The sequence below is a fragment of the Lampetra planeri genome, unplaced genomic scaffold (assembly GCF_965212315.1).
Source record: "Lampetra planeri unplaced genomic scaffold, kcLamPlan1.2.h2 scaffold_1738, whole genome shotgun sequence".
Lineage (NCBI taxonomy): Eukaryota > Metazoa > Chordata > Hyperoartia > Petromyzontiformes > Petromyzontidae > Lampetra > Lampetra planeri.
This window is the reverse complement of record NW_027614474.1, coordinates 598-26045: the sequence shown is the minus strand read 5'-3', so window position 1 is coordinate 26045 and position 25448 is coordinate 598. Positions and strand designations below refer to the sequence as shown.

The following is a 25448-nucleotide window of genomic DNA, read 5'->3' as shown; positions in this document are numbered from 1 at the left end:
AAGAAAATTAATTGGAAGTGAGCCTCAGAGTTAATTACAGACTCTATTCACAGTGGGTGCATCGGAGGAGAACCCTGGTCACCGCGCGTCACCATAGGCCTGTGGTTGCCAGCAACAGTGAGAAGTAGCCAATAAGGAGACAAGTCTTCACCTGTCCACCGCCCCCCCCCCCCCACCCCGCCCCCCACCAGACCCCAGGACACACACACTCCCTCCACCTCCACCTCCAGATGACACTGATACTGTCACAAACTATCCGTCATTTCAGACGGCGTGATGATGAGATGTTTAATCATCTGACGGGTGGGAAGTTCAGGCGGCCGAGAGTGTGTCAGGAGGCATCACGTCGAAGTAGCCGAGAAGAACGAGCCGACCGGCAGTGCTGCTCGTGACTGGGGCCTCTGCAAAACAAAATGTCACATCCCAGTGAAACGCTGACGTCCAACAATGAAACAAACATTCATCTCCGTAATCAGTCCGTCAATAAAAAGGCAGAATCCTTCATTATTTCCAGGTAATCTGTGTATAGACATATGGAAATGACTTCAAGTGTGAACACGAAAAAAAGGATTAGGATGTGCTAATAAACCATTTTCTCACTTAAAATGCTGCTGACATGTTGACAGGTGAGTGCGGTTTCGTCACTAGGGAAGCAGCCAGGCACCAACAAACATCTCTCTTTGTCACACCAGTGAGGGGATAATTTAGTTCAAACATATTTAGGAACGTGCAGCGGGTAAATAAAAGTGGAGACAAGGTTTCCAAAGACATTTGCTGTTCATCAGATGGCCCCGAAGCAGCCGATGAGGATTGTAGCTCTGTATCTCTCAGAGCAGTTTGGTAATCTGCTTCGCTCTGCGCCCCTCTCAGCTCCTACTTTACAGCGTCTGTCCTGATTTGTGTTATGTTCTAGGGTGCACTTGTTATTTTGCACAGAACACTGAAGAGGGGGTGGACAAAAAACAAAGGTATTATGCAATCCAATACACCACCGACACACACTAAGGTCTTGAACTGCACCCAGACTGAGGCTACTCCGTGGAACTGGATCAACATCACGAGCTTGACCACCGTTCTTTTTTGTGTGTCACGTATTTGATGGTGTTAGCGTCGAAACGTTCAGCTGAAACACACACTCACACACATACACACACACACACACAGGATTCCCTCTCAACAATCATTCTAACGTGGACGGGAAGCAGCAGTGATTTCCTCAGCACAATTCAATGAATTAGCAGTGATGAGACGATATGACGAGGGCCTGTTTTCCATCTCGTGCTGCACGCCGGCCCTTCGTGACAGACTGTAAACTGCCTTGAGTGACCAACACCATGGGCCTCAGTGGGATACAAAACTTCCTCCTGCCTGGACATGCCCCAACTCAACTCCCCTCATTGGATTCATTACGGCTCCCGGGGGTACTTAACAAAGCTGTGAATTAGCCTGGGAACCTAACCTCATAATAAAAATTTAACAAAAAAAAAACAAAACAGCGACTAACTGGTGCGGATGCAGCTTCTATGACCTGATGATGAAGTCGCTGCTGTGTTCGTCTGTTCTCACATCTATCCACCCCACGTCCCCCACTGAGGATTCGTTTCACTGCTCCTGGTGGGAAACATACTGTAAGCCGGTAAAACCAGAGTAAAGGATCGCAGTCGATAGCCGGGGGGAGAATACTGTATCGCTTACAGCCATGTAGTAAGCATCAGAGCCTAAATATGATGAAATGTGATCACTGAATCAATAGAAAATGAAAGCTAAAGCACGCTTCAGCCATTAAGGATAATACGGCTTTCTCATAAGAGTGTGTCCCTCAGCTCCCAGTGATTCCCAGGAGTTTTATCATCTGGTCAGTGTGACCTTGTGTAGGGAAAAACCTACTGTAGCTGCTGGAGGGAAGAGCCCTGGCTAAATTTAGTGATGGGGGGGTTGGTTCTTGAGCGCCGTCTACTGCTGCTGATGGCTGTTTGTAATTTCGCGTGGGATCGTACCCTTGGAAATGCCGTGACCTTGAGAGTACAGCAGGGGGAAAGGAGAGAAGCGATGAGCTCGTATCGATTGTTTCCATTACAACGCCCACTTTCTGAATCAAGACCCAGAGCGTGGCGAACGAGTCTCAGTGCCGCTGTGAGAGCAGATGCCGTCGTCTCAGATAGAGGTTGATGAACAGATGAAACTGCTTTGTGTCGAGCTAAGAACGGTTGCAGAGCACGTTTCTCACTGTCTTCTGTGTCCTTCTTCACCCTCCACACCCTTCCCCCTCTTCCCGCCCCCTCCATTGCCTTTCCCGCACCCTTTTTTCTTTCTTTTTTTTTCCTCTTCTCCCCAATCAGTGGGTGGCTCTGGCCTCGCTCTTCTTTATTCTGGTGTCCATCACCACTTTCTGTCTGGAGACCCACGGAAGCCTTCAACCCCATCATCAACCGCACAGAGCTGGAGCTGGTGGACAACATCACGGTGGAGAACACCTACCAGGAGACAGAGACTGCGCCCCTACCTCACCTACATCGAAGGCGTTTGTGTGATCTGGTTCACGTTTGAATTTCTAATGCGAATAACTTTCTGCCCCAACAAATTTGACTTCATCCGGAAACGCCCTGAACATCATCGACTTCGTGGGCCATCCTGCCCTTCTACCTGGAGGTGGGCCTGAGCGGGCTGTCCTCCAAGGCAGCCAAGGACGTGCTGGGGTTTCCTCCGAGTGGTCCGTTTTGTGCGGATCCTGCGTATCTTCAAGCTCACGCGTCACTTTGTGGGTCTGAGGGTGCTGGGCCACACACTGAGGGCCAGCACCAATGAGTTCCTGCTCCTTATCATCTTCCTCGCCCTCGGCGTCCTCATCTTTGCCACTATGATCTACTACGCCGAACGCATCGGAAGCGAATCCTAATGACCCTCGAGCCAGCGAGCACACGCACTTCAAGAACATCCCGATTGGGTTTTGGTGGGCCGTGGGTGACCATGACGACCCTTGGCTACGGAGACATGTACCCTCAGACCCACCTCCGGGATGCTGGTCGGAGCCCTGTGTGCCCTGGCGGGTTGTGTTGACCATCGCCATGCCCGTCCCTGTGATTGTCAACAACTTTGGAATGTATTACTCCCTGGGCCATGGCGAAACAGAAACTACCAAAGAAAAAAAACAGGCATATCCCTCGGGGCCGCCCCAACCAGGTTCTCCTAACTTCTGCAAATCCAGCATCAGCTCCTCAACATCCGAGCCCCATTGCCCACGACGACGTTTTCGAGATCAAGTTCCAAGGTGAGACACAAACACACGAGCCTTTAAACGTAACGCAACGTTTGCTGATATTTTGTTGACTCGTCATGGCCTTTCTGTTCTCCTCAAGAATCCACGTCGCAGCTCAGCTGCTGCGCTGTTTATTTGTTCTCACACTTCAGTCGGCCGATGATTCAACATTAGTTTTCCCACCGACAATCGACCAAATCTGCGGTTGAAAACCATATTTGACTGTGGACGGGAGAACAGAGAGACCGAGGCCAATCTGGTTATTGATTTGGCACTTTTTAACACAGTGATTCACCCACGACGGGTATCGTCACGTACCTAAACGCTAAGTATGGCACCAGAATGACTTGATTCTGTTCTTGAATTCCTCTGGCAGCCAGGAGCGTAGACAAACACTGATCTCTGGTCTACGTAGAACAACAGAGTGCAAAGCAAACGCTACACAGCAGCCATACTTGTAGTGTAATCGCACAAGATAAAGTCCCGAGGACCACTCCGGGCTGACGCGTGATTCAACTGGAAGGTGTTAACACTCCGTTTCCGTTGTTGCTTGCTTTTCTTTCCCTTGATCGTTTTAAGACTCCAAGCTGAACGGTGAGGCTGCCAAACGCGGCTCTGGCCAACGAAGACTGCCCCCACATAGACCAGGCCATATCTCCGGAGGAAATCTTCAGCCCCAGCGACAGAGAGCGGCCCTGCTTCCTGGTCACCACGGCTGAGCACCCCAACCACACAGGGGGCAGAGTGAGGCGGGGTACGTACAATAACAGCCAATCACAGGCCCCCGTAAGACACTGACACCCTGTAGACAGGACACACTCCTTTTCCTTCCTTTGCTGAGCAGATACACACACACCTTCACCTTCACATCAGCTGCTTCTTCTCAATCATTCCTTTGGGAATTCTCTCTCTCTCTCTCTCTCTATATATATGTATATACACAAATACACACAGACACACACAGACACACACATCTGTAAGGCCAAGCACAATCACCACAAATGTTGCTAATTTTACACATCTACATAATATATTTTTTGATACCATGCATAATGTAACAGCCCTATTTATTTACCAGTAAGAAAACTATTTTCGAGATTTATATGATCTAGAATGTGTTGTCCTATCGCCTACAAAGTGTTTATGTGCTGTGTGTGTACCATGTATGTATACGTGTTTTAATGATAAATACAATGCGGGTTCTCGACTTGGGAGTACGTCGCTCTTGAACCATAACGGTGCATGAAGTGTCTTGCTGATGGGTGCTATCAGTCTGGTGAAGGAGCACAACACAAGTGGAGGCAGGCAAACATTAACAATCAGAGATGAATTCTCCTTGTCGGATTTGTAAATATTGTTTTAGCTATGTGATATTCATGTTCAAAAACAAGCGGCCCCGGCGGCATCCACAACCACACGACAGTCTGAGATCTATCTGTAGCTGAGAAAACATTCCCTGCCCGAGGTGCCTACCTTTGACACTCGTTACGGTGTTCTACTCCAAACCATTCCGGTACCACCCGGTGCATGCTGTTGTACTCCTGATGCACCCAATGCATGGAGAATAAGAAGCTGTCTCTTGTCTTGAGTTGACCTGTTTCTTTTGGAGACAAAAACAAGAAAGCAACAGGTGTAGTATGACCAGTGAGGTGCACCAAAACATTCTGTCGTGGATTCAGTGCTGCAGTGTGTACTCAGAACGTTCTCTGTTTTTCAACTGAAGGTTATGAAAAGCCTTGGAGCCTTAACAGCATGTCTGGCATGAGCGGGGATGCCTCTGGAGTGTCCTCAGTGTCCGCCCTGCCCTGCAGCCCACCCTGTCTAATGCAGCACTCACATTCCCCCATCCCATCCATTATGTAGCATGGTTGAGTAGCAGGACACTAATGCCATTGGAAGGCCAGTCCACACTCCTCTTATCTTTCCTGTCAGATTTTGCTTTTACACTTGCCTTCGCTCCTGCTTTCTCATTTTGATTTTTTTTTTTTTTTTTTTCTTTCTTGAAAACTGTATCTGAACTGTTCTGATACTGGAACTTCCCAAGCGTTCTCCTTGGGTGTGTCATCATATCCTAGACTAGAAAACATTGGCGACATGCCACTCTGCATGGGTCACCTCAGTTGCAGACAAAGCACTGTTCGACTTCAACCACAGGCTAACCCCCACTCTTTCCCTGTGTACATCATTGCCTGTTGCTCTGTTGCTTTTGATCTCACCTACTTTTCTGCCAACAACCTTTGATCTCATCTGCTTCTTACAATTTTGTGAAAGAATCTTTCATAAGATGTAACCCTGCCAGCGATGTGCTAGACATTGACGATACATTGCTTTCAAAACAAAAAAAACAAAAAAAATCCTAAATGGACCATTGCCAGCTGTTAAGGGTTAAGTGCTTTGTACGTTGCAAAGTGGAGACGTTACAATTACGACAAGTACGATCCAGGCAAGACTATGTTTTCTGAGTGGCCACTAAAACAATGTTCATGATGTCCAATGCAATATGGAGATGATGACAAGTCCTATGATACTAGTGATCTACTGTCAACAGAACTTTAACTGTTTGTTCATTTGCATGAACTGCATGAGAAATTATGTTCAACAAGAAGCGAACTGTACCTGTACGAAGAAAAAACAACAACAACATTTTTTTTCTTTCAAAAGCTTCTAAAGCTTTGTCATGTTTATGCATTTTTAAGGACAGCTTTACAAGAGACTCAGTCATAGCAGAGATTTTCATGTAGCTGCCATTCTTTGCCTTTCCCCAAATTGATATATTTATTTTCTCTTGTCTGGGGCCTCCAACTAAAATACGTTAACTTGAACAAATCTGGTATGAGCATCAACACTTTTTATACAAACTTTTTCAAGTAGTATCAGCAGTTTGCAGCGACTTCTGTTACTGCTGTGATGCCCAAACTGAGGCAACGAATTTTAAATAAACCAACAACGGTGCCTTCGTACCTGGTGAGGCAAAGTAAAAGTGAGTAATAAATTAACACGATACAACGTAAGTTGCTCGCAGTGTAGCTTCAATGCATTTAGACCACACTCTTCACAGTGTAACAAAAGCTTTATGCTAAGGTGCACAACAGCCTCACACTTAGTTGCAGAAAAAAAAAATGCAGTTTTGTTATTGTTGTTAGATATACAGCAAACTCATTTTTAGGGGATATATGAGTTAGTTAAAAAACAAAAAATCAGTCCCCATGTAAAGAAAACTTTTGTAAGCTAAAGCACAAAACATTCTATACAAAGAGACCAGATAGGCAACTCTTCAGAGCCAAAATAAGTTACAATCAGCCACAGATATCTTGAAGACTCTCACAGTATCGATGTGGATGGATTCAAAACATCAATACTGTTTACTGTTCACGCGTTCATGTACTGATACTGTCCCAATAATTATGCACAATTTCTTTCAGGGCACTTTATCACATTTTATGTGGACCAATCTGATAATGTCCAATTTCTAGGAAAATACGAGTATAGCAACTTATCAAAGTTTTGTTTTCATTCCGATTGAGCAGAATTTTACATTTCCAGTCATGTTTCTTGTGGTAATCAATGGACGTTATAAAGTTTAAAAAAAAAAAAAAAAAAAAAAAAAGACAAAAAAGAGAAAAAAAGAATTGTGAAGATTTGGTGTGAAGGTGCAGGGTCAAATATGTGCTCATGCAATTTAATGAAAAAAAAAAACAAAAACAAAACAAAACACAGATCAAACAGTATGGGATGTGGGTCTACCTTGGGGGAAAGGTAAATGCATGTATTTTACATTTATGCAACAGAAAAGTATTCAAATAAAATATGTAAATATAAGTCATTGCATGAAATAAATTTTATACTCAATGAGTGTTTAGACTCCGTTTTTATTCAACACGCATACACATCCTTCCTTCCCTACTAGCTTGTAGTTAGCTTGTACCTTCTGCTGCCGTTTGATCCTCCATCTACCGTGTACAGGTCAAAGAGAAAGCAAACGGACCTCCAGAGCATGACGCCAAATATACAAACGCATGACAATGACTGAAATACTACATCGACGTGTAAAAAACGCAGCGATGATCGGGCATGTTTATTAACCGACCCCAGAGTCCAACCTCTGCACACAGACAATACATCTTTGTCTGATGCCTTGGCTACGCATGGGACATACATGGTAAAACCCGTCTTTACCCATGAGGAACTAACGGAGCACATTTTCTTTACTCTCCAAGTGTCATCCACCCTCTCCCTGCACGGCAGAGGTATCCATCATCGCCATCAATTCCGCCATTGCGCATACTTTGTGTAATAATTTATTTTTGTTATTGTTTTTTTTTTTTATATGTTTATAGAGACCCAGCGACAGCACCGGAGCAGACAACCAACTGAGTCAGTTTGTGTTATGAACCATGGTGTACCAACCACTATGTGTATGACCCATAATGGCCCATCACCCACCTGATAGTGCTGTAGCATTGTTGTGTGTATTACTCAGTATTTTTAAGTGGCTGTGACAGTGACCAACTCAGCATAGATGTAGCACTGGGGAAGTTATGTTGTCAAGCCTTATGTAGCTCAGTATCTGTGACTGGTTACTGTGTTGTAATTTGGTGTGCCTATTTTTGGTGTGTGTTAGTGCTGTAAATACGCTTTCTGTGTGCTGAAGTTGTGTGTACCAATGTTCCGAGTGATCATCAACTATCTGTGTGCTTCTTCTGTTGAAAGAAAAAAAAAAATGTTGCTCCGATTTAATCACTCAGCACAACAAAAAACCCCCAACCCAAACACCTTTCACTTTCGTCACGTCAACCAGCTGGAAACAAATCGTCAACGGCACTGTCCACTGTCATCTTTGTAGACTTTTGCACTCTTTTGCACTGGTGAACTTTTAACATTCCTTTGGTATGTTTTCAGGCATCACAGATTATATCCACAAAGTACTTAACTACACCATTGTTACCTTGTATTAATGAGGCATTCAGATGACAAAGTGTGCTATATGAGTTGTTTGACGAGCTGATCGAATGTAGGTGAACACAAAATAGAATAACTGACAACATTAAAATGTTGCTATACTTTACATAAGCTGTACTTTTAAGAAAGGGCAGCTTTTTAAACAAAACACATGAAATCAAATCCCAGCTCAGCCTCTTCAGTAGTATATCTAGAAGTGACAATCATAAACAATTGGCATATTTCTTCTTTTCCTGCACCTTTGCAAATTGGGTATAATAGTGTGTAATGCTATAAAATGCCAAAACATTATACAGTTCATACTGGACAAGTGCCTCTGTCATCTATTTAACCATTCATGAGTAAAGCGCGATGAATTCATGTACATTGAATTTTAAATTAGCCATCACTCACTCAACAATGCTCAGCTCAACAATAAGGAACCCGGCGTGAATCAGCATCTGACGGCAGGCAATGAGCAAACTGGATGGAGAGGCGAAGCAGAGTCATTGAATTCAAAGTCCAGCTTCTCTGTTTGTGTGGAAAAGTTAGTGCAAGGGACCAACTTTTTACCAAACTGCAAACACTGCCAACAACCAGGTACAACAGAGCTGAAGGAAAACCGGGGGAGGGGCGGGTGGGGACAGAGTGCTGGTCATGTCCAACATGAAATACAATAAAGCAAACAGCAGCTGTTTCCATTAAACAAAGTCAGTAACTAGGAGGCAACTAATGTGTGCCGTTTAGTGAGAGCGTGTGTGTGTGTGCGCGGTGTGTGTGTTTGAACACCATGCATTGTGTGGGTTAGTTATCTCAGTGAGGTGTTCGTTCTGATTGGTTTGGTGTGTTTAGGGAGCTTTGGTGTCTTTTCTGACCAATACGGTTCAGACTTGTACAACAAATAGTGATAAATAATAAAAACACGCATAAAATGATAATTTTTCAGTGAGTGTTGATTTATTTATTTTTTTAAATAACACGTTAATTCAATGTTCATTAGTGCATGTTGTCGATATACAGTTTGGATAAATCAGACAATTCAAAAAATACGAAAATATAAATCTATTGTCCATGAAATATAAGCATCCTGACTTTGCCCTTGACCTGCATTTGGTCCTCAGATGCTGCACTGCGGATGCCTACCCCTGATAAATATGCAAGATGGGTCAAATGCAGCGGTCAGATTTCCCCAAGAGGGATTCATTAAATGTAAAGTGTGAAAGAGTGTCAAAAAGGACTAACACAGCCTCAAAGGGAATATAAATAAGTGATGGATAGCTGACAAAAGACAACTCATGTGTAAACGGTAAATCGTGTGATGAAAGTGATTTCCCGTATGGACGTCAGAGATTGACTGCCCTTCGATGCGTAACATCACACAGCAATAAAACTGCTGACATGGGGAAGATGGAGCTATAGCAGCGGTCTAACTCATCCTTCACATGGTCCTTAACGGCTTCCTTCGGGAAGACAGACACTGCAGGTGGACCAGGAGCTACAGGCACCGCCATGTCCGACAAGGCCATCAGCCCCCACCATGTCCATCAAACTGACGGGCTGGTCGGAGAGATGATGGCCTCTGACCAACATGGAGCATAACTCAGTTCACGCTCAACCAGACGACAGCGTTTATGACGAGTCAGTCACACACACACATCCTACTTGTCAGTCAAAAGAGCTGCCGTATTAGAAGGTGAAAGTTGCCGTGCGTTCCTATTAAAAGTCACTTTTCTGTTTCATGATCAGAACGAGCTTTTCGCCTCTGCCACATGCAGACTGGACGGTTCTGGTTCTGGAGTGGAGTCAGAGCAGAGTTCTGTCTTTGTCTTCTCCAGTCGTCGCAGCGCAGACGGCCATAGAGTGTCCGGCTCCACAGCCAATCAGAACAGGTCTGAGACCAGCAACGAGCTGTGGCTCAGAGGCGTCGCTCTGTGAACCGTCTCCGCACATTCCGTGTTCATTCCAGCCCCAGGAGAGGAGCGACCCCCCTGAGAAGGAGAGGGGTCAAGGGTCAGTGGAGCTGACAGAACAGAGATGGGACTGCGGCACTGCAACATGAAAGCTAGAATTAGCAGGCTGGAGGGAAAAAAAATAGACGAGTGGGTCGAAAAAAACAAAACAACCAAAAGCTTGAGAGGGAGACACACACACACACACACAGAGTCCGTGTTCCTCACACGGACACTCAGGCGGTAATAAAGCCTCCCTGTTCTTCGCAGCTGGTGAGCTTGTTGGTGGGTGTGGTCAGGTCTGCATCACCAAGGAGACACGTGCCATGGCAACACGGTTACCTAATAGGCTCCATTACCATGGCAACAGAAGCGAGCTTGCTTTCTCAAGGGTAACACATCTTCAAGCTTTCCCCATCCGGCAGTTGTGTGTCTTTCATGCTGTGTTTTCATTTATTTTGTCAAGGGTCTTCTTTGTTTTTGTTTTTTGTATATCTTGCTCCTCTCTCAGTATCTACAGCCTCACAAATCTGGATTCGCCCCGTGACACATACGCGTTTGCCAGTTAACACACCAAGATTTAATGGCAGCAGCTTGTGTCGGTGTGACATTCTGGCAGCGATGGCTTATGCATGACAAACAGGCACACAGCGCAGCCTTTAAGATCGTAGCAGAGTTTGTCTCCATCATCTGATGACACTTTTCTTACCGACATGATCATTTATGACATCAAGCTACGGTGTACAAATGGTTGGTGTGTTTAGAGAAAAAAAAAAAAAAAAAAAAACGCCTTATTTTGGTGCTGTGCTTAATTCATGGACTCACCGACTGCTGTACAGCACATCAGTGTTTCCATGGAAACAAAGTGCTGCACATTCTGCACAACAAAAGGATAGAAATCAAGACTCTAAAACCAAAAGCCATTTCCTTGAAAACACATCCTGTCAATGGGTTTTTATAATCGACAGTTTAAAACGTCTCACTGAACTGACAATTTCAGTTTTACCATCTCCAGGAAGCATCGCGACTTCGGGAACGAGTGAAAAATGTTTGTCCGTATACCTTTTAATGTTCAACTCACAAGAGTGTTTTAACAGACATCTTTCCTCAGATTGGATAAGCTGTGCCAACAGCGCTTACGGCCTGTCTCCCACCTCTGACCACCGGTGATGAGTTTCATACGAAGAGCACTTATTCAGGTGCAAATGGGCAAAGGCTGAGCGGGCAACAGATATCATGAGCAGCATGCAATGCTCTCGGTTTCTTTCCGCCTGACCTACTTCAGCACCAGAAATAGCAGCACTCAGGTCTCTGCTTCCAATCCTGTTTTGCTATTTCACCGCTCCTGCCACCATGCTCAAGACAGGAGGAGGAAGAGAGGAGAGGCGGAGGAGCCGAGTGGCGTGCCGGAGGTTCACCCCTTTACTTTACCTTCTCATCCCAAAGCTGACTTTTGGAAGCATAGAGAAGTGCTTTGTGAAAACTGTCCTTTTGACAGTGACATCACAAGACGACCGTCTGCTTTTAGAAACACCTGCATGTTTCCTCTCCAACAAAAACTTGTGCGTGTGCTTCAATGCTCCTCTGTGGTATTTATATTCATGCTGATGTAACAACTGGGGCAGTGTTCAAAATTTAATGCAAAGGATTTCACTTCCAAAATGTTGAACAGTGCTTGCTGAGTGGTGACAGGAAAGCAGCAGACCTTTTTGCCAGCCGGCTTAAAATAAAAGCGCCCTATTGTCTGTGAAGTCGACGAGGTTAGTGTGTGTGACTGCTGTGATCATGTTCTGTTCTTATCTCCCCAAACATTCAGCGTCACAGGACGTCTGTAAATCGGTGTTTAATTCCGCTGTTTTTCAGGCTCGTTCTGATATTAAATTTTACGGTCATCGACACCCGTCTTGCCATCCTGTAATTACTTCCTGAGGCAAACGCCACAGAGCAATGAGCTAACCTCAGAAATCCTCTGCAGCAGCACCAGAAGGATTAATATTTCATACGGATGCTTAATTGTAATACATGAGACAAATTCTGTGCTAATTCTTTGGAAATGTGAGGCGCCTCATCTATGTGTATTCCCTTTTCTTTTATGAGACATTATCAGGTCAAAATTGTATTAACTGAAACCAAACCTTTGAGAGCATTTCAGCTCAGCTTCTCTATTGTTCTCCTTTTTCTACATCGTACATTCTCACTGCAGCTGTGCAGACTTATAGCTCACATGGGTGATATTAGTATTATTAATATTTTTTAAATAATCACAAGAATTTGTAACTATATTTCTGAAAATACTCACCTAAAATGGCGAGGTTATGTTCAGATCCACATGCAATCTGCAGAGGAAAAAGATTTGCATGTGTTTAAAATGCAGTGTACAGTGTAGTGTCCAGAATGTGTAAGGCCATGGGACAAAGTGAGACATGCTGTAAACCTGAAATAAAATCACATGTGTCAAAATGCAGTTATCCAGCTTTCATTCCAAACTGAGTGCACCAACGGCAAACTCCATTAGTGTTGACTTTGTCTGTAAATTCATCAAACACACAGATTAGCAAGCTGTTAGGTAAGAGCTGACACACACTGCAGGGTTGCCTGGAAGTGTTAATGCTAAGGGCGGCCCAGCCTTTGCTGACCAGAACATTTCACAGTTTGATGGGGCGTGTTTCTTGGAGCCTTCTCCTCACTCACAACTACTACGGAAATGAACGTGACACATCACGCCGGGCCATTTCCATGCCTCTATGGATTGACACTCGAAAAGCAATTGAATTGTCTATACATCCCTGCAAATGGAACTGGCAGGTACGTTTTCTGTTAACCTGCAATGCTCGTATGCCTTGTAAAGCCTGACAGTTTACTAAATATTGACTCTGTAGGTGTGCAGGGAGCGACAGGAAACTAATGTGGTGGGACGGGCCAAGATTCACGGGCCACTCAGCCAATCCGTCTTCTCTTTAGCTTTATGCACATTGGGTAACTGCACGGTGACATACACCACTGACCTCCGCACATTACAGGAATGATCCAGGGCTTCTCCTTGTCCGTCCCTGACATCTACTTTATTGGCAATGATCCGCCACCTGGAATCTAACTGCCCATATGGGATGACATATGACTTTAGTTAATATCAACGCTTCTTGCCCTCGTGGAAGGGTTATGGCAGAGTGTGTGTGTGTGTGTAGGGCTGTGTGTCATGAGGAACCGACTCCTTGCGGGCCTGGCGATCACAGAGTGGCACCGTGTGTCACCTCCTACACGTTTCAGGCTGCATTTGTCATCCGTGGATGTCTGCCACCCCCTGCTGGACAAAACCTGAGGCTGACTGACACGAGACGTTGAGTGTACAAAGCGAACAACAGAAGATACCTGTGTTGCTCCACAGAGAGCTTTAATCTCTGCAGGGGGGGATATCCGGCTGCCGCCTGCTCCTGAGGGTGCAGCCGACAGCTGCTCCGTGCTCTCGGTGTGGGTGGGTGAAAGTGGTCGGCCCAGTTGTCCATAGTCCCCTCTGCCCCATGAGAAAACTCTCCCACTCACTGCAAAACAACTCCTTATTCAGTTGTAAGTGGTTAGCAGAATTTATGTGAGTCATGCTACATTCACATGGAATCAGGGAAACGGCAGACAGGATGTCTGTTTAGTGAATGAGAAAAGGGCGGCAGAGAAAACCGGTGACGGCAACGGCAGACGGCAATGACATTCAAAGTTAAAATATCTAACTTTTACCGTCTACCACGCCGAAATTCACTACCAGATGTGACATAGGATTTTATAGCAACTGATGTGTTGCTACGACGTTGCAACGTCTCTCCCATCTCCCCTTTCTCTGATTCCATGTGAATGCAGCATTATTACACACTCACCTGTTTGGGCGACAATGTGAGTCCAGCCACTCCACACTTGTAGAACTTTCTCTCCCCCCAGCAGTGAGCGCTGCAGTGGAGTGGGTGAGGACAAAAAGGGCTCGGTGGTAGTCAGCTGGCCATGCTTGTTACTTCCCCACAGAAACAAATCACCTTCCTCTGCGCACAAGGCAGGAGTGTCATTACTCGTCAAGCAGCAGAGGCAATAAAAAAAGGGCCGAGCAGTAATTGAGAGGTACACTAATTACAGGTCGGACTGGAGGGAAGGCACGCTGTACTCACATTAATGGAAACTGAAACACAGGCCATTTATATCTAGTACCTTTCCTCCTCAATGGCACGATGAGAGTTTAACAGTGCTGCTTCAGTCACACGCTGATGGCGACAGTTTGCAGGGAGCTTACTCATCAAGTGCAGTGAGAGTGTTGCCTGATGATACTTGGACAGTTGAAGCCACAAACAGGCTGTGAGTCATGCTCGTGATGACAATACCTGTTAGACACACACAGTGTGCTGAGCCTGCAGTTACGATGCGAGATGCTTTCCGGTCCAGACCTGAAACATGGGCCCAAGTCAAGTCAGATTTTATTTGTATGTAACTAAACTAACGCCTGTTATCTCATGACACTTGACATATGAACTACAATATTTTTCTTTGTTTCTTTGGCAAATGACCGTGGTATAAGCAGGTTAATCAACGTGTAGGTGCGTGTTAAACTGTTTAGAAGCAGTTCAGAGGTTGCTGCCTTCACGCCCTGCCTTAAAACTGTTTAACACACACCTACGCGTTGACCGACCCTTACATGTCATACTGGACGTTACTGTCGATGGAAAACACATTTCTACCTCTTTAGGACAGAGGTGTACTTACCTGGCACTGGAGAGGGCACCTTAGAGCTGAGGTATGATGGGACAGGACGAGGACTAAGGGCTCTCTTGGCGAGACTACAAAGACCTGTCCCCCACTGGTAGACACAGCCCGAGTCTGAAGGCGCAGTTGACAACGGGCATGTGTGAATTGACTTTGAATCATCTTGAACACAGTGTACGGTGCAAACCCACCTGTCACTACGAGTGCGTGTCTGAGTCCTGCTGCTACGCTCACCACTGGCTCCTTCATTTTCTAAATAAAAACGCGCCAAAAAAAACATCTGCTTCAGATGACACAAATAATGCAGATCACTGGTGACAGATTAGACTGAGGGCAGTGTTGCCAACTCCTCAGTAAGGAGAGTCTCTATTGGCTGTCTTAAAAGTCAGTAAATGATGTCATCACATAATTTACATACTTGTCAATTTGCATATAATTGTTACGGACGCTGTAGGAGGGACGAATAACATCAAAGGGAGACAAAAACAGTGAAAAATACAAGAAATGTGTGGGAGTGTGGTGGTGGGGGGGTCTCCTCTCTTCTCTGAATGCAGCAGCTGGGACTAATGCACAGAGCTGACCGCCTGTGAGTGCTTCTGGACGGGAGAGGTGCTCACGGCAGCACCCGCTGCTGGAGAACAGTAACTGAAGAACAATACGTGCACCAGAAAGACTCCAATACCTCCAGAAAAAGTCGCTAGATTTGTAGCTCGTTACTTTTTGGAAAGAGTCGCTAGAGGGGTCTGAATTCTTGCAAAATTTTGCAGCAAAGTCACTAAGTTGGCCACACTGACGGAAGTAAAGAGAGAGAATGACAAACGTTAGAGCAGCTGTATTATGTGTTTTTGGGAGCTCACCTCAACCACCAGCAGATCTGCAGAATGTGTAATTGACTTCCCAACGCCCAGCTGTCCGAACACATTCGAGCCACACGCAAATAATTTTCCACAGTCTGTCAATGAGGTATATGGAGACACAGACAGACAGAAAAAAAACAAAAACAAATGACAATTCTGAATAACCTCCAGGACTGCAGAAAGAAGACGAATGCCCAACAGATGACCAGCTGTGTGTTTGGACTTGTGACTTTTTCTACCAAGAACAGGAGTATGAATCACTCTTTTACAAGCAGAATTAGCGCTTCCCGGTGTGAAGTTGATCTCATTTCTTCTCATTTCTTACCAGAGAGCAACAAAGTAAAATCCCAGCCACAGGCGACTTCAGTGACTCTCTGACTCAGGCCGGTGCACGGCAGAAGTGATGAGACATTTGATGTGTGACCAAGTCCCAGCTGGCCTCTGTCATTTTGTCCGCACACAAACACATCTCCGTTCTCTGTCAAACACAAAAAGCAATTGGTTTAGCACACCATACTGTTCTTAAACATACATATGAAACATATGAAGAGGAAAGCATGGAAGTAGTTCACGATTTTATAATCACAGCTGTTCAGTACACAATGTGTTTGGAATTGTGTGTATGAAGCAGCATAAAGTATTTTTTAATTCCCATCTGCAGTCCCTCCTGCAACAATTACTTGGAATATGATTTCAAGAGACTAAACGAATGATAGCAGACAACCCGAGCCTGGTTAGTGCTGATTCAAACTCATTGCCTCACCATCTGAAGTCACAGCAATTGTGTTAAAATGCAGAAAGCTGCATTCACAATGACTAAGTGGCAGGATAGCCATGAAATATAAGATAAAACTTCATTGATCCTGTAGGAAATCGCCGTGCTTGCGGATGCTTTTAGTTACATATTAGTTAAAAAAATACACAAAACCAAAAGAAACAACAGAAATAAAATATTTGTAATAATTGAACATAAAAATGCACAAATTATACACAATAGGGATGTATTGACCAGCTAAAATGCTAAACAATGCTGATACTAGTGCCAGTTTCATAGAAATGATGTCAGCATATTGCAAATGGTTGATGACATAGCAATCGACAATGCACAAGCAGTTATTGCAGCACCAGGTATTATATGTGTTTCTATGCACGATAGCACAGAGAGGTGGGATTGAACCCAGTGTGTCCTGTCCACATATTTGATATGAACAGCAGCACTGAGTTTTCAAGAATAATTTCGGGTTCAATAAAGCCGCACTAATGTTCCACGCACAAGTGTGAGCAGGAATTTCAGCATCACATAAACATCAACTAAAAATGCATCGGTCTAATTGTTTACCTTTGATCAGGAAGATGCCTTGAGTTCTACATTTATTGTATGTTCTATATATTAAAGCATGGTGTGGGCTGTTTGGTATGACAAGTACAAACTAGATTAAACTAACCAACGAAGCTAACTTGAAGTAAACTTGAAGTAAACTAACTACACCGCGTGTAGCCAGATGGGGGAGCCCAGTGATTGTTGCATCGAGGATACATTCGTCTGAGAGTTTCGAAGAAGTTGGCACACGTACAGGCGGTTGAGTTCAAGAAAAAAAAATAGGATACCTACCGGCGACAACCACAGAATGTCCCCCGCCGCCACGGACAGTCCGGACAGCCCTGTCCTGTGGAGCCGCGGTGGTACAGATCTGAGGGGCTGTCTGGTCCTCCTCATGTCCCTGTCCCAGCTGCCCATAGCTGTTGGCTCCCTGGCAAACACATCCATTAGTGCTGCTCCACTTCTACTTCTACCACTAACTCACTTTATCACCAGTTCCCTGATGACAATTTCAACAGCGTGTAACACACCCGCCGCGCTGCGTTAAGCTAACGTTAGCAAACGTGCTATTTAGTGTTCTCAAACGCCACTCTCCTGTTGTTTATGGTCATTTAACTACGCGAACACACACTTTTATGTTAAAAAAAACACCTACCCACGACAATAAGCAACACCGCCAACTCTTCTCCATGGACCGTCAATAGCGTTACATGATTTACGACACTGTCGTGAAACTGCACACTGCTTGACGTGTTTACGGAAATGAAAAACCTCTGCCTGGCAAATATTCCCGGTATTTTCTGTTTCGTTTACAGAAAATACAATTGAAAATACAAATACAGTAGAAAAAATAATGTTTTAATTTCATTTTAATTTTTCAGGAATAGTGCAATTATGTTCACTTAGGTATTGAAAGTCGAAAGTCGTCCAAGTTCAGACAAGTGCGCTTGTATAGTAACTTTTACGGTATACTGCAGCGTGCACGAAGGTCCCGTTTTCATAGTAAAATGTGGACGGCAATAAACGATACTTGTCAAAACATTCAAAATCGTACAAAAATGTAGGAAATGTACGAAAAATGTAATTATAAATTATATAATGAAAAACTGGATTTTATCTCAATGGTGTGTGTGTGTGTGTGTGTGTGTGTGTGTGTGTGTGTGTGTGTGTGTGTGTGTGTGTGTGTGTGTGTGTGTGTCCAGTTATGCTCCTTCTGTGGAAGTAAGAACCGGCCAAATACTGCAGCTAATCCCATTTGAGTAAGAGTGATGTTTACTAGTTATGAAACATTCATTTTTATTGCCATTCATGAAATTGCAATAATTATTGATACCCAATATTATATCCTATATTACACTTTGTTCGCACATGTATTTCTATATAGATTCGGTGTGGAACATGTATGAGATGGTACAGATTGCCTAGGGATGACCACAGAAGCAGTACTAAATGCAGATACTGTGTGGTATTGTGACCTATGCACACACTGAAGACACACTAAACTTGCTTAACAAAATTGTTCTAGAGTTCTCAATTTTTCACTTCTGCTGATTGTTTTGCTTGTTTGTTTGTTTTCATGTTTTTTTTAATGAAGCCTTTCTCATTTGTGGTTCTGTTTGTTTAATACAATGTTTGCTGCAAGATCTCCTTTCCTGTCTCTTGAGTTCTATATTTGGATTTGTTCCTACAGTAATTTGGTCTGTTATGTCCAAAACAGCAGTTCTAGTATGGTCATGAGGAGACCACTGATGTGTGGAGTGATTTTGGAGTATACGATGACAAGGGAGTTATTGAGTTGTTTTTTTTTGTTTTGTTTTTTTGTTTTTTTACCAGCGTCTTCCAATAAGGAAGGCTTATTTTTCTATATATTTGTTTTTTTGGTCATTGTCTCAGACTTATTTATCCCAGAAGTCCAAATCGGTGAATATCTGTCCAACTTTATCTAAGTAAATAAATTGTGGTACATGAACCAAGTCTGTCACAACCCATCAGTGAAATTACATTTAAAGCAGTTTTCATTTTCGTATTTTCCCTTAACACACACACAAACAAAGGAACAGGATACACACACACAAAGAATGCAAACGTACATTTATACATAATCAGAGAAGTGAGAATGATAAGAAGAGTAATGTAATGAATTAAAAAATGTCATTCAGTCATATACAAATGCAGGGTTAACAATGGGAGGAGGAACAATGTCCGTGTTTTGTTACAGCTGGGGACATTTTGAGGCTAAAGAACTTCAAGTGTTTGCGATACAGGAGCCAAATTAAAACAAAACAATGTCTCAGGATAAGCAGCTTCCTGGCTTTGTGCAATTTATACAAGGCAAATTAGTCTCTGATAATTGTATAAGCCATATCTCATGCAGGTGTTGAAGGTCGGGGATGCGGGGGGGGGCGCGACAGAAGCAGTGCACATTCATTGTATGGACGACGGGTGATACACAAGTAGTATCTCTACAGCAGTGCTTGAGGATGACACAGCGAGTGTACTTGTAATGGACAACGTCAGTTGTAATCTGGAGGGTTTAGACACCGAGCTGCTTATTGAGCCGGCTGAGAGCATCCCCGACGATGTCAAGCTCATGTCGAAGCTCCTCCACGACACTGTTGATGCTGGGGGTGTCTTTTAGCACATCCACACTCTGGGTGTACGGGTTGTATCGCACTGTGAAGGGACGCTTGATGGTCTTGGCAAACTCCCTGATGGAAACAACACAAGTAGTGATGAGCTTAACGGTTAGTTCATTTCAAATTTCCATATATATCTATATATATAGATTCAGAATAATTACCTCATCTTGACTTTGGCTTCCTCAAAGCTGTCTGACACAAAGTAAACATCCTGAAACGTTGTGATGATGCATTCTGTTTGGATGTAACTTTAGGGTCAAAGGGCATTATCCTTGCATTACCAGAGAGTGCATGCTGAAAGAGAAAACAGAGCAGACACTGTCAATTCTATCTCTTCTAATTCTGTTATATTCAATCTGTCCGAAATTCAGTTATTTCAAACCGGTCCTGGGTCAATTATAAATAAAACAAATCTCAAACCAATTAACATGGTTGTACCGTATTAACCAAAAAGGGCTTATTATTGTACGCCACTGTACGCTCGCTCGTAAAAATGTCTTTACCTTCAGTTCACTGATGGATGACAGCAGTCCCGCCCCGTATGCACGCAGCTGTCCCTCTTGTTTGCATAAGCCAAACTCCACCGTGAAGAAATAGCACTGAGACACCAGAGTAAGAGCAGTTAATCATTCAGGTTTTTACAAATAATAGAATATTGATTCAGATTGCCTGCAGCAGCTTCACTCACAGTGGCCAGTTTCTGAACAGAGTCGTCTGACGCCCCAAGAGAAGCCAGACCGATCTCCTGAGAGAACTGGGCAAAGCTGGGTTCTGCCAGCAGAGGGACGTGGCCCAGCAGCTCATGGCAAGTGTCCCTTGATGACGAAAAGATAAAATTAAGTTTGAATCAGAAATCCGAAATTCTGACAATGACTGAAAAAGACTGCTGCATATACTCACGGCTCTGGGGTGTACAAAGGGTCGGAGCTGTGCCGCACGTACTGGGTGCAGTGGAAAACACGGAAGGCCAAACCAGCCAGGAAGTCACGAGGGGACAGGTAACCGGCCACAGGCCTGATGGTAAATCCGGTGCGTTCTGAGACGATCACATGTTTGAAAGGAAACACAAGTAAGTGGCTAAATCGATTCTTTCTGCTTTTGTGTGTAGTGTGTGAGACAAAGGAAAGGAAACGTACCCCTGAGGAAGCGTGAGACATCTTCCAGTTGGGGAATGTTATCCTCCTGATAGTCACAGTATTTGGACAGCAGCGGCAGGTTCTTTAAGTATTCCCTGCAGGCGTGGGTGGGGTACAACTTGTTGAGCTCCCTGTACACAACACCCCATGTCTTGACTTCCTCCTCCGTGAACTCTATACGAGGAATCGGATCCCCACTGAAACAGACACAAACCCACAAAAACCATCTAAGTAAAAGAAAACTTCACAGATTTCCAAATCGCCAACTACAACAACTTACTGTTTATAGGCCATCGCAAGATCAGCAAAGTACTTTCTCCTCTTCCGGTAGACATTGTCCTTGAAGCCCTGGTGGAGTGAAACACACCATGATATGAGACCTGATTACATGAAATATGATGATATCACTCGACAGGGGACGGAGCTACGAACACTGCAAAGTGAAATCTCATACCGGATGGTCGGCATCCAACTCCGAGCCGTACATCAGGACGCGATTAGCGCACTTGTCCAAGTCGGAGATTTTCTTTGGGAACCATGGTACGTTATGCATGTCTGAGAAAAGAGGAGTACTGTTCACTGTAACGGATCAGCTTTTACACATTTGATCATCAATACTGGCAGCATTTGATCGGAGCCTCTGCTCACCTTCTTCCTGTAGGCAGGAGTTATCTGGGGGCTCCATGTCCACCACGTTTACGTGTTTCCGGAGCAGATGGATGATTTCATTCAGTTGTTCGTGGTTGCTGTCGCAGTCCACGTAAATTTCAAACTCAGAGTTGCGTCTTCTGGATTTTCTGGACTCTATGTGCACAAGGTTGACATGGTTTTCCTGCAAAGAAACATTGGCGGTCGCTATTATCAAATCATATTTGCTTCGGTTGAACTGATTTAAAACTCTGGTGGGAAGAAGAGAAATATTCCACAGAAGCTGACAGACAGGAGATTAGATTTGTCCATACCTGGAAGAGTTTGAGCGCCTTTACGAGTCCCCCCACTTCATTCTTGAGGGAAAATATGATTGTTGCTCTCCCTTTCTCTGGTGTGTTCTTCTCCGTGTTCTCCTCGATTTTTGTGAACGTTGATTTGTTTATCTGAAAACAGTAATGACAGATTTACTAACAGTGACAAACAGTGTCGGTCTTCTTGAATGCTGATGTTAAACAACACATCTAACTTTTGTTTAGAAAAAAAAGAAAAATACACTAGATGTACACATTACACCCAAGCACTCGAAGAGCAATTGCAAACAGATTCTGGATTTGTTCAGCAAATATTGGGAAAATCACATGCAGTCCTTCATATGTGAAACTTCTAATAAAGTTTAAATTGATATGGAATTTTAATTTCACGGTATTGTTTTTGGTGCTTTGTTTAGCTTTAAATCCTGACAATGTTGTATGTTTCTTTCTTGTATCTGCAGCAGGTTGAAGCGATCCAACACATGCATTCCCCGTGACTGAACCATATCTGAGGACAGGGAATGACGTGAGTGCACAACTTCTAATCACTTAAGAGCATCTGGGCATCCATTGCGCATCTTATGGACACTCATCAGATAATATTAATCAGTCAAGGTAAGAGTCACTAACACAGACACACACACAGAGAGGTAGAGAGAGAGAGAGAGAGAGAGAGGTGGTAACTTGAACAATAAACTCAGAAAAGTATAAAATATAAAGTTGGATGATGCAGGGGAACGTGACCAGCTCCATCTCAGCACCCTGGACAGCTCTCACGTTGACGCACAGCTGCACACGCCAGGGGAAAATTCACCTAATCCTGCGTCAGGTTGTAGAGGTAGGATAACACCAGCACAGAAAACACGACTAATCCCCGCTGGCCAACTGGACCGTTTGTATGGAACGGTTTCACTCGATCAACCAAATTCCCATTTGTGTTCTATCCGATGTATCCAAACTACGTTTTCTTTCTTCAGTCCTCCTACATAAATCCAAGTTCCGTCCAGTCACTCACTGCCTACCATGTTTCGCCCTTGAAGTCGTGTGCAGACAACGCGGCAGAGCAGTTTTCGTGGAATCCTGTCGGGTCGTATTCCCGAAAGCATCAGTGCGCAGACTGGATCAGGTCGCTGTCCCGGGTCAGCTCTTTGCGTCTCGGTTTAACGAAGATGAACTTGTCTCTGTCTTCAAGAATCGCCTTACCGCAATCGCATTGAGACAGTGGTGAAAGCCTATTATTAGCTCCCTTTGTGCTGAAATCTGACCAGACACTCGGCCGGTCTGATTTTACGCACGCAGACCTGTCAATCATCCACCACGCTGTTAGTTTGCACGTCAGTCGTCTTCATACGCCCCTTTAAAATGATTTCCATCATTAACAAACAAGTGGATTGCTTTTCATTGCAACGTCCCGTCTTTTGAAAGGTAGCTGAAGTTATTTTTCCGGGTGAAATGTTGATGTTGATGTAAAATGTCGCCGCCAAATTGTTTGGGTGTGTTTACGATTTTATCTGGATACAGACTCTGCAGGATGTCTCGAATCTCACGTTGCTACTAATCTATTTCTATTCCATGTAGTCAACGCAACGTCAGACGGTTCCTGCGTCCTACCGGCCTTGTGCGTAATGGAGACACCAGTTCGCTTTTACCGCTGAAGCAGTTACGCAAACCGAGCGACTTCCTGGTTTCTTGCCACACAGACCCATCAGCTGATCTTGTTTAAAAAAAAAAAAAAAAAAAAAAAGAATACTGTAATAAAATAAATTCAACGTATTTGTCCTTACCTCGTTGTTCAGTAGTTTTTCTTCAAAGCCGATGTTCATGGAGTCAAAAGATCTGCCTCTACGTGGACCCTCCAGTTTGTTTGAGTACATCTTAAAGTGCTGCCCTTTTCTCTGCCTTATTTATTGACTTCCTGCTTGTGGATTATGGAAAGAACCTCCGCTATGTAAACTGAGTTGTCTACTCCGAGAAGCAGCGCGCTTTGCTATTTAACCGCGGGGAGAAACCGGAGAGGTGGGGGGAGATGAAGGTGGGGGGCTCAGGAGAGGAGTAATCTCACCCACAGCAGCAAATGGACAAGACGCAGCATCGCCCACCTCATTTGGGGTCTATTATTACTGCTGATGCAGCTTCAGTGAGATCAGTTGTGGTGAGAGAATAAAAATACCTCACACTGTTTTTTTTTATTATTATTTCAAATTTGACAAATGCATTTATGGACCCTTGTATGAAAACGTTAGCATATGGAAGAAGAAAAAGTTGGCATATGGAAGGTGGAAAAACACTCGGAGAGAACAGATCTCCACCTAGCAGATGATTTCCACCATTATTGTGATTTACACCAAATATTAATCTGCCTGACCTTATTTTATCTAAATGGATAGATTCCCTGACCAAGAAAACATCCATTTACCATTTGAAATACAATCATATCATTCCCATTTTAATAGTTATGAACAAAATACACAATTTAGCTAATGGTGTTTTTCTTCTGAATGCAGCTCCAGAACTATTGGAGATCAAACAAATCCAACAAATCCAACAAATCACACTGTCTCAGCAGACTCTCAGCTACGATCTGGTGTTAGTTCACGTCTTTGTCCTCATTTGTTGACTTACAGTGTCTGAAAATCCACAAACACCATAATATTTCTTGTTCTGGATCATAAAATTATGAATTTAGTCAGGATCCGTATCAAACTTGGATATGTTAGACAACCTAGAGCTAACGGATCCTGTATTTTTTGACAAACAGTCTGACCATTTATTGTTAAGTTATGGACACATTGTGCAGAAAATGGCCTGATAAAGAATCCTTCAAAAACTTCCTGGATCCAGATGGTTGCAGAACACTATCAACCTTTAATCATTTGTTCCTTGTCCTGCTATCAGCATTTCATCAAATTGATTAAATCTTTTTAATACCTCTTTGACGGGGATAATAGGGGACATATAGGATTAATACATGTGTTATTGATGAAAACCAATGTAAGACAAAGTGCCATGACATTGATCCAACCGGTCTAGTTGTTGACACAAGCGGTTCATTCTCCTTGTTTGTTGACACCTTTAGACTCAGAAGAGGTCAAGGTTTAAGAGGATTCAAGTGCAGCCCACCTGCCTTCATTGTACAGTGATCCCGACATGCCCCCCTTTTAAAATCCATTCCCCTGCACTGTAAGCACCTCTGCGTTCTCGTGCACATGACATGTATAATCTGCATGTTTTGCTTTCTTTAACACTGAGAGCCTTTTAATAAGATCAGGACAATTAGCGGGAAAGGCCTGAGACGCCTCTGCAAGCAGAATCAAGACACTGGACTTAAGATTACTATGAACAGATAACGTCGCTGTTCTCTAAGCTTTAGTCACCTCACGTCTTCGTCTGTCAGCTGTTAGTCGTTGCTCCTCGCGGGCCCAAAGCGGCGAAACATGTGGCTGCTGCACATGCTGTTTCTCTCAGGTGGTCCTGGCCTGTGTCCCCCGTGACAGGGACAGATGTTTTACGCAACCGAGGAACCAGTGAGACAAACTTCCTCCTCTCAGGAGATGCATCCAGATCAGCTGTCCGATTCAGTGCGATGGAAATGAGAATCAAAGGGAGCGAAGGGGCAAGCCACTGAAAAAAAAAAAGAAAAAAGAGAGAACAAA

At 44.0% G+C, this 25448-nt stretch overlaps 2 protein-coding genes and 1 pseudogene across 2 annotated transcripts; 1 reads left to right on the top strand and 2 right to left on the bottom strand.

Moving 5' to 3' along the window:
• Nucleotides 1-2339: 2339 nt before the first annotated feature.
• Nucleotides 2340-5119, top strand: LOC144739832 (voltage-gated potassium channel KCNC1 pseudogene; annotated as a pseudogene).
• A 4878-nt stretch (nucleotides 5120-9997) lies between these two features.
• Nucleotides 9998-17505, bottom strand: LOC144739830 (secretion-regulating guanine nucleotide exchange factor-like). The gene is made up of 9 exons (XM_078622721.1): nucleotides 17350-17505; nucleotides 15738-15788; nucleotides 15498-15525; nucleotides 14881-14994; nucleotides 14502-14564; nucleotides 14010-14168; nucleotides 13513-13682; nucleotides 12443-12479; nucleotides 9998-10182 (listed from the first exon to the last, which is right to left on the bottom strand). The coding sequence occupies exons 1-9, from the start codon at nucleotides 17503-17505 to the stop codon at nucleotides 9998-10000; spliced, it is 963 nt and encodes a 320-aa protein (XP_078478847.1).
• Nucleotides 17506-19591: 2086 nt separating this feature from the next.
• Nucleotides 19592-23669, bottom strand: LOC144739831 (tryptophan 5-hydroxylase 1-like). Its single transcript, XM_078622722.1, is given in 12 exon segments — nucleotides 19592-19766; nucleotides 19859-19934; nucleotides 19937-19991; nucleotides 20201-20296; nucleotides 20386-20512; nucleotides 20598-20733; nucleotides 20834-21030; nucleotides 21114-21181; nucleotides 21288-21388; nucleotides 21482-21665; nucleotides 21796-21927; nucleotides 23580-23669. Coding segments are annotated over 12 exon segments (1437 nt in total).
• Between the last annotated feature and the right edge of the window lie 1779 nt (nucleotides 23670-25448).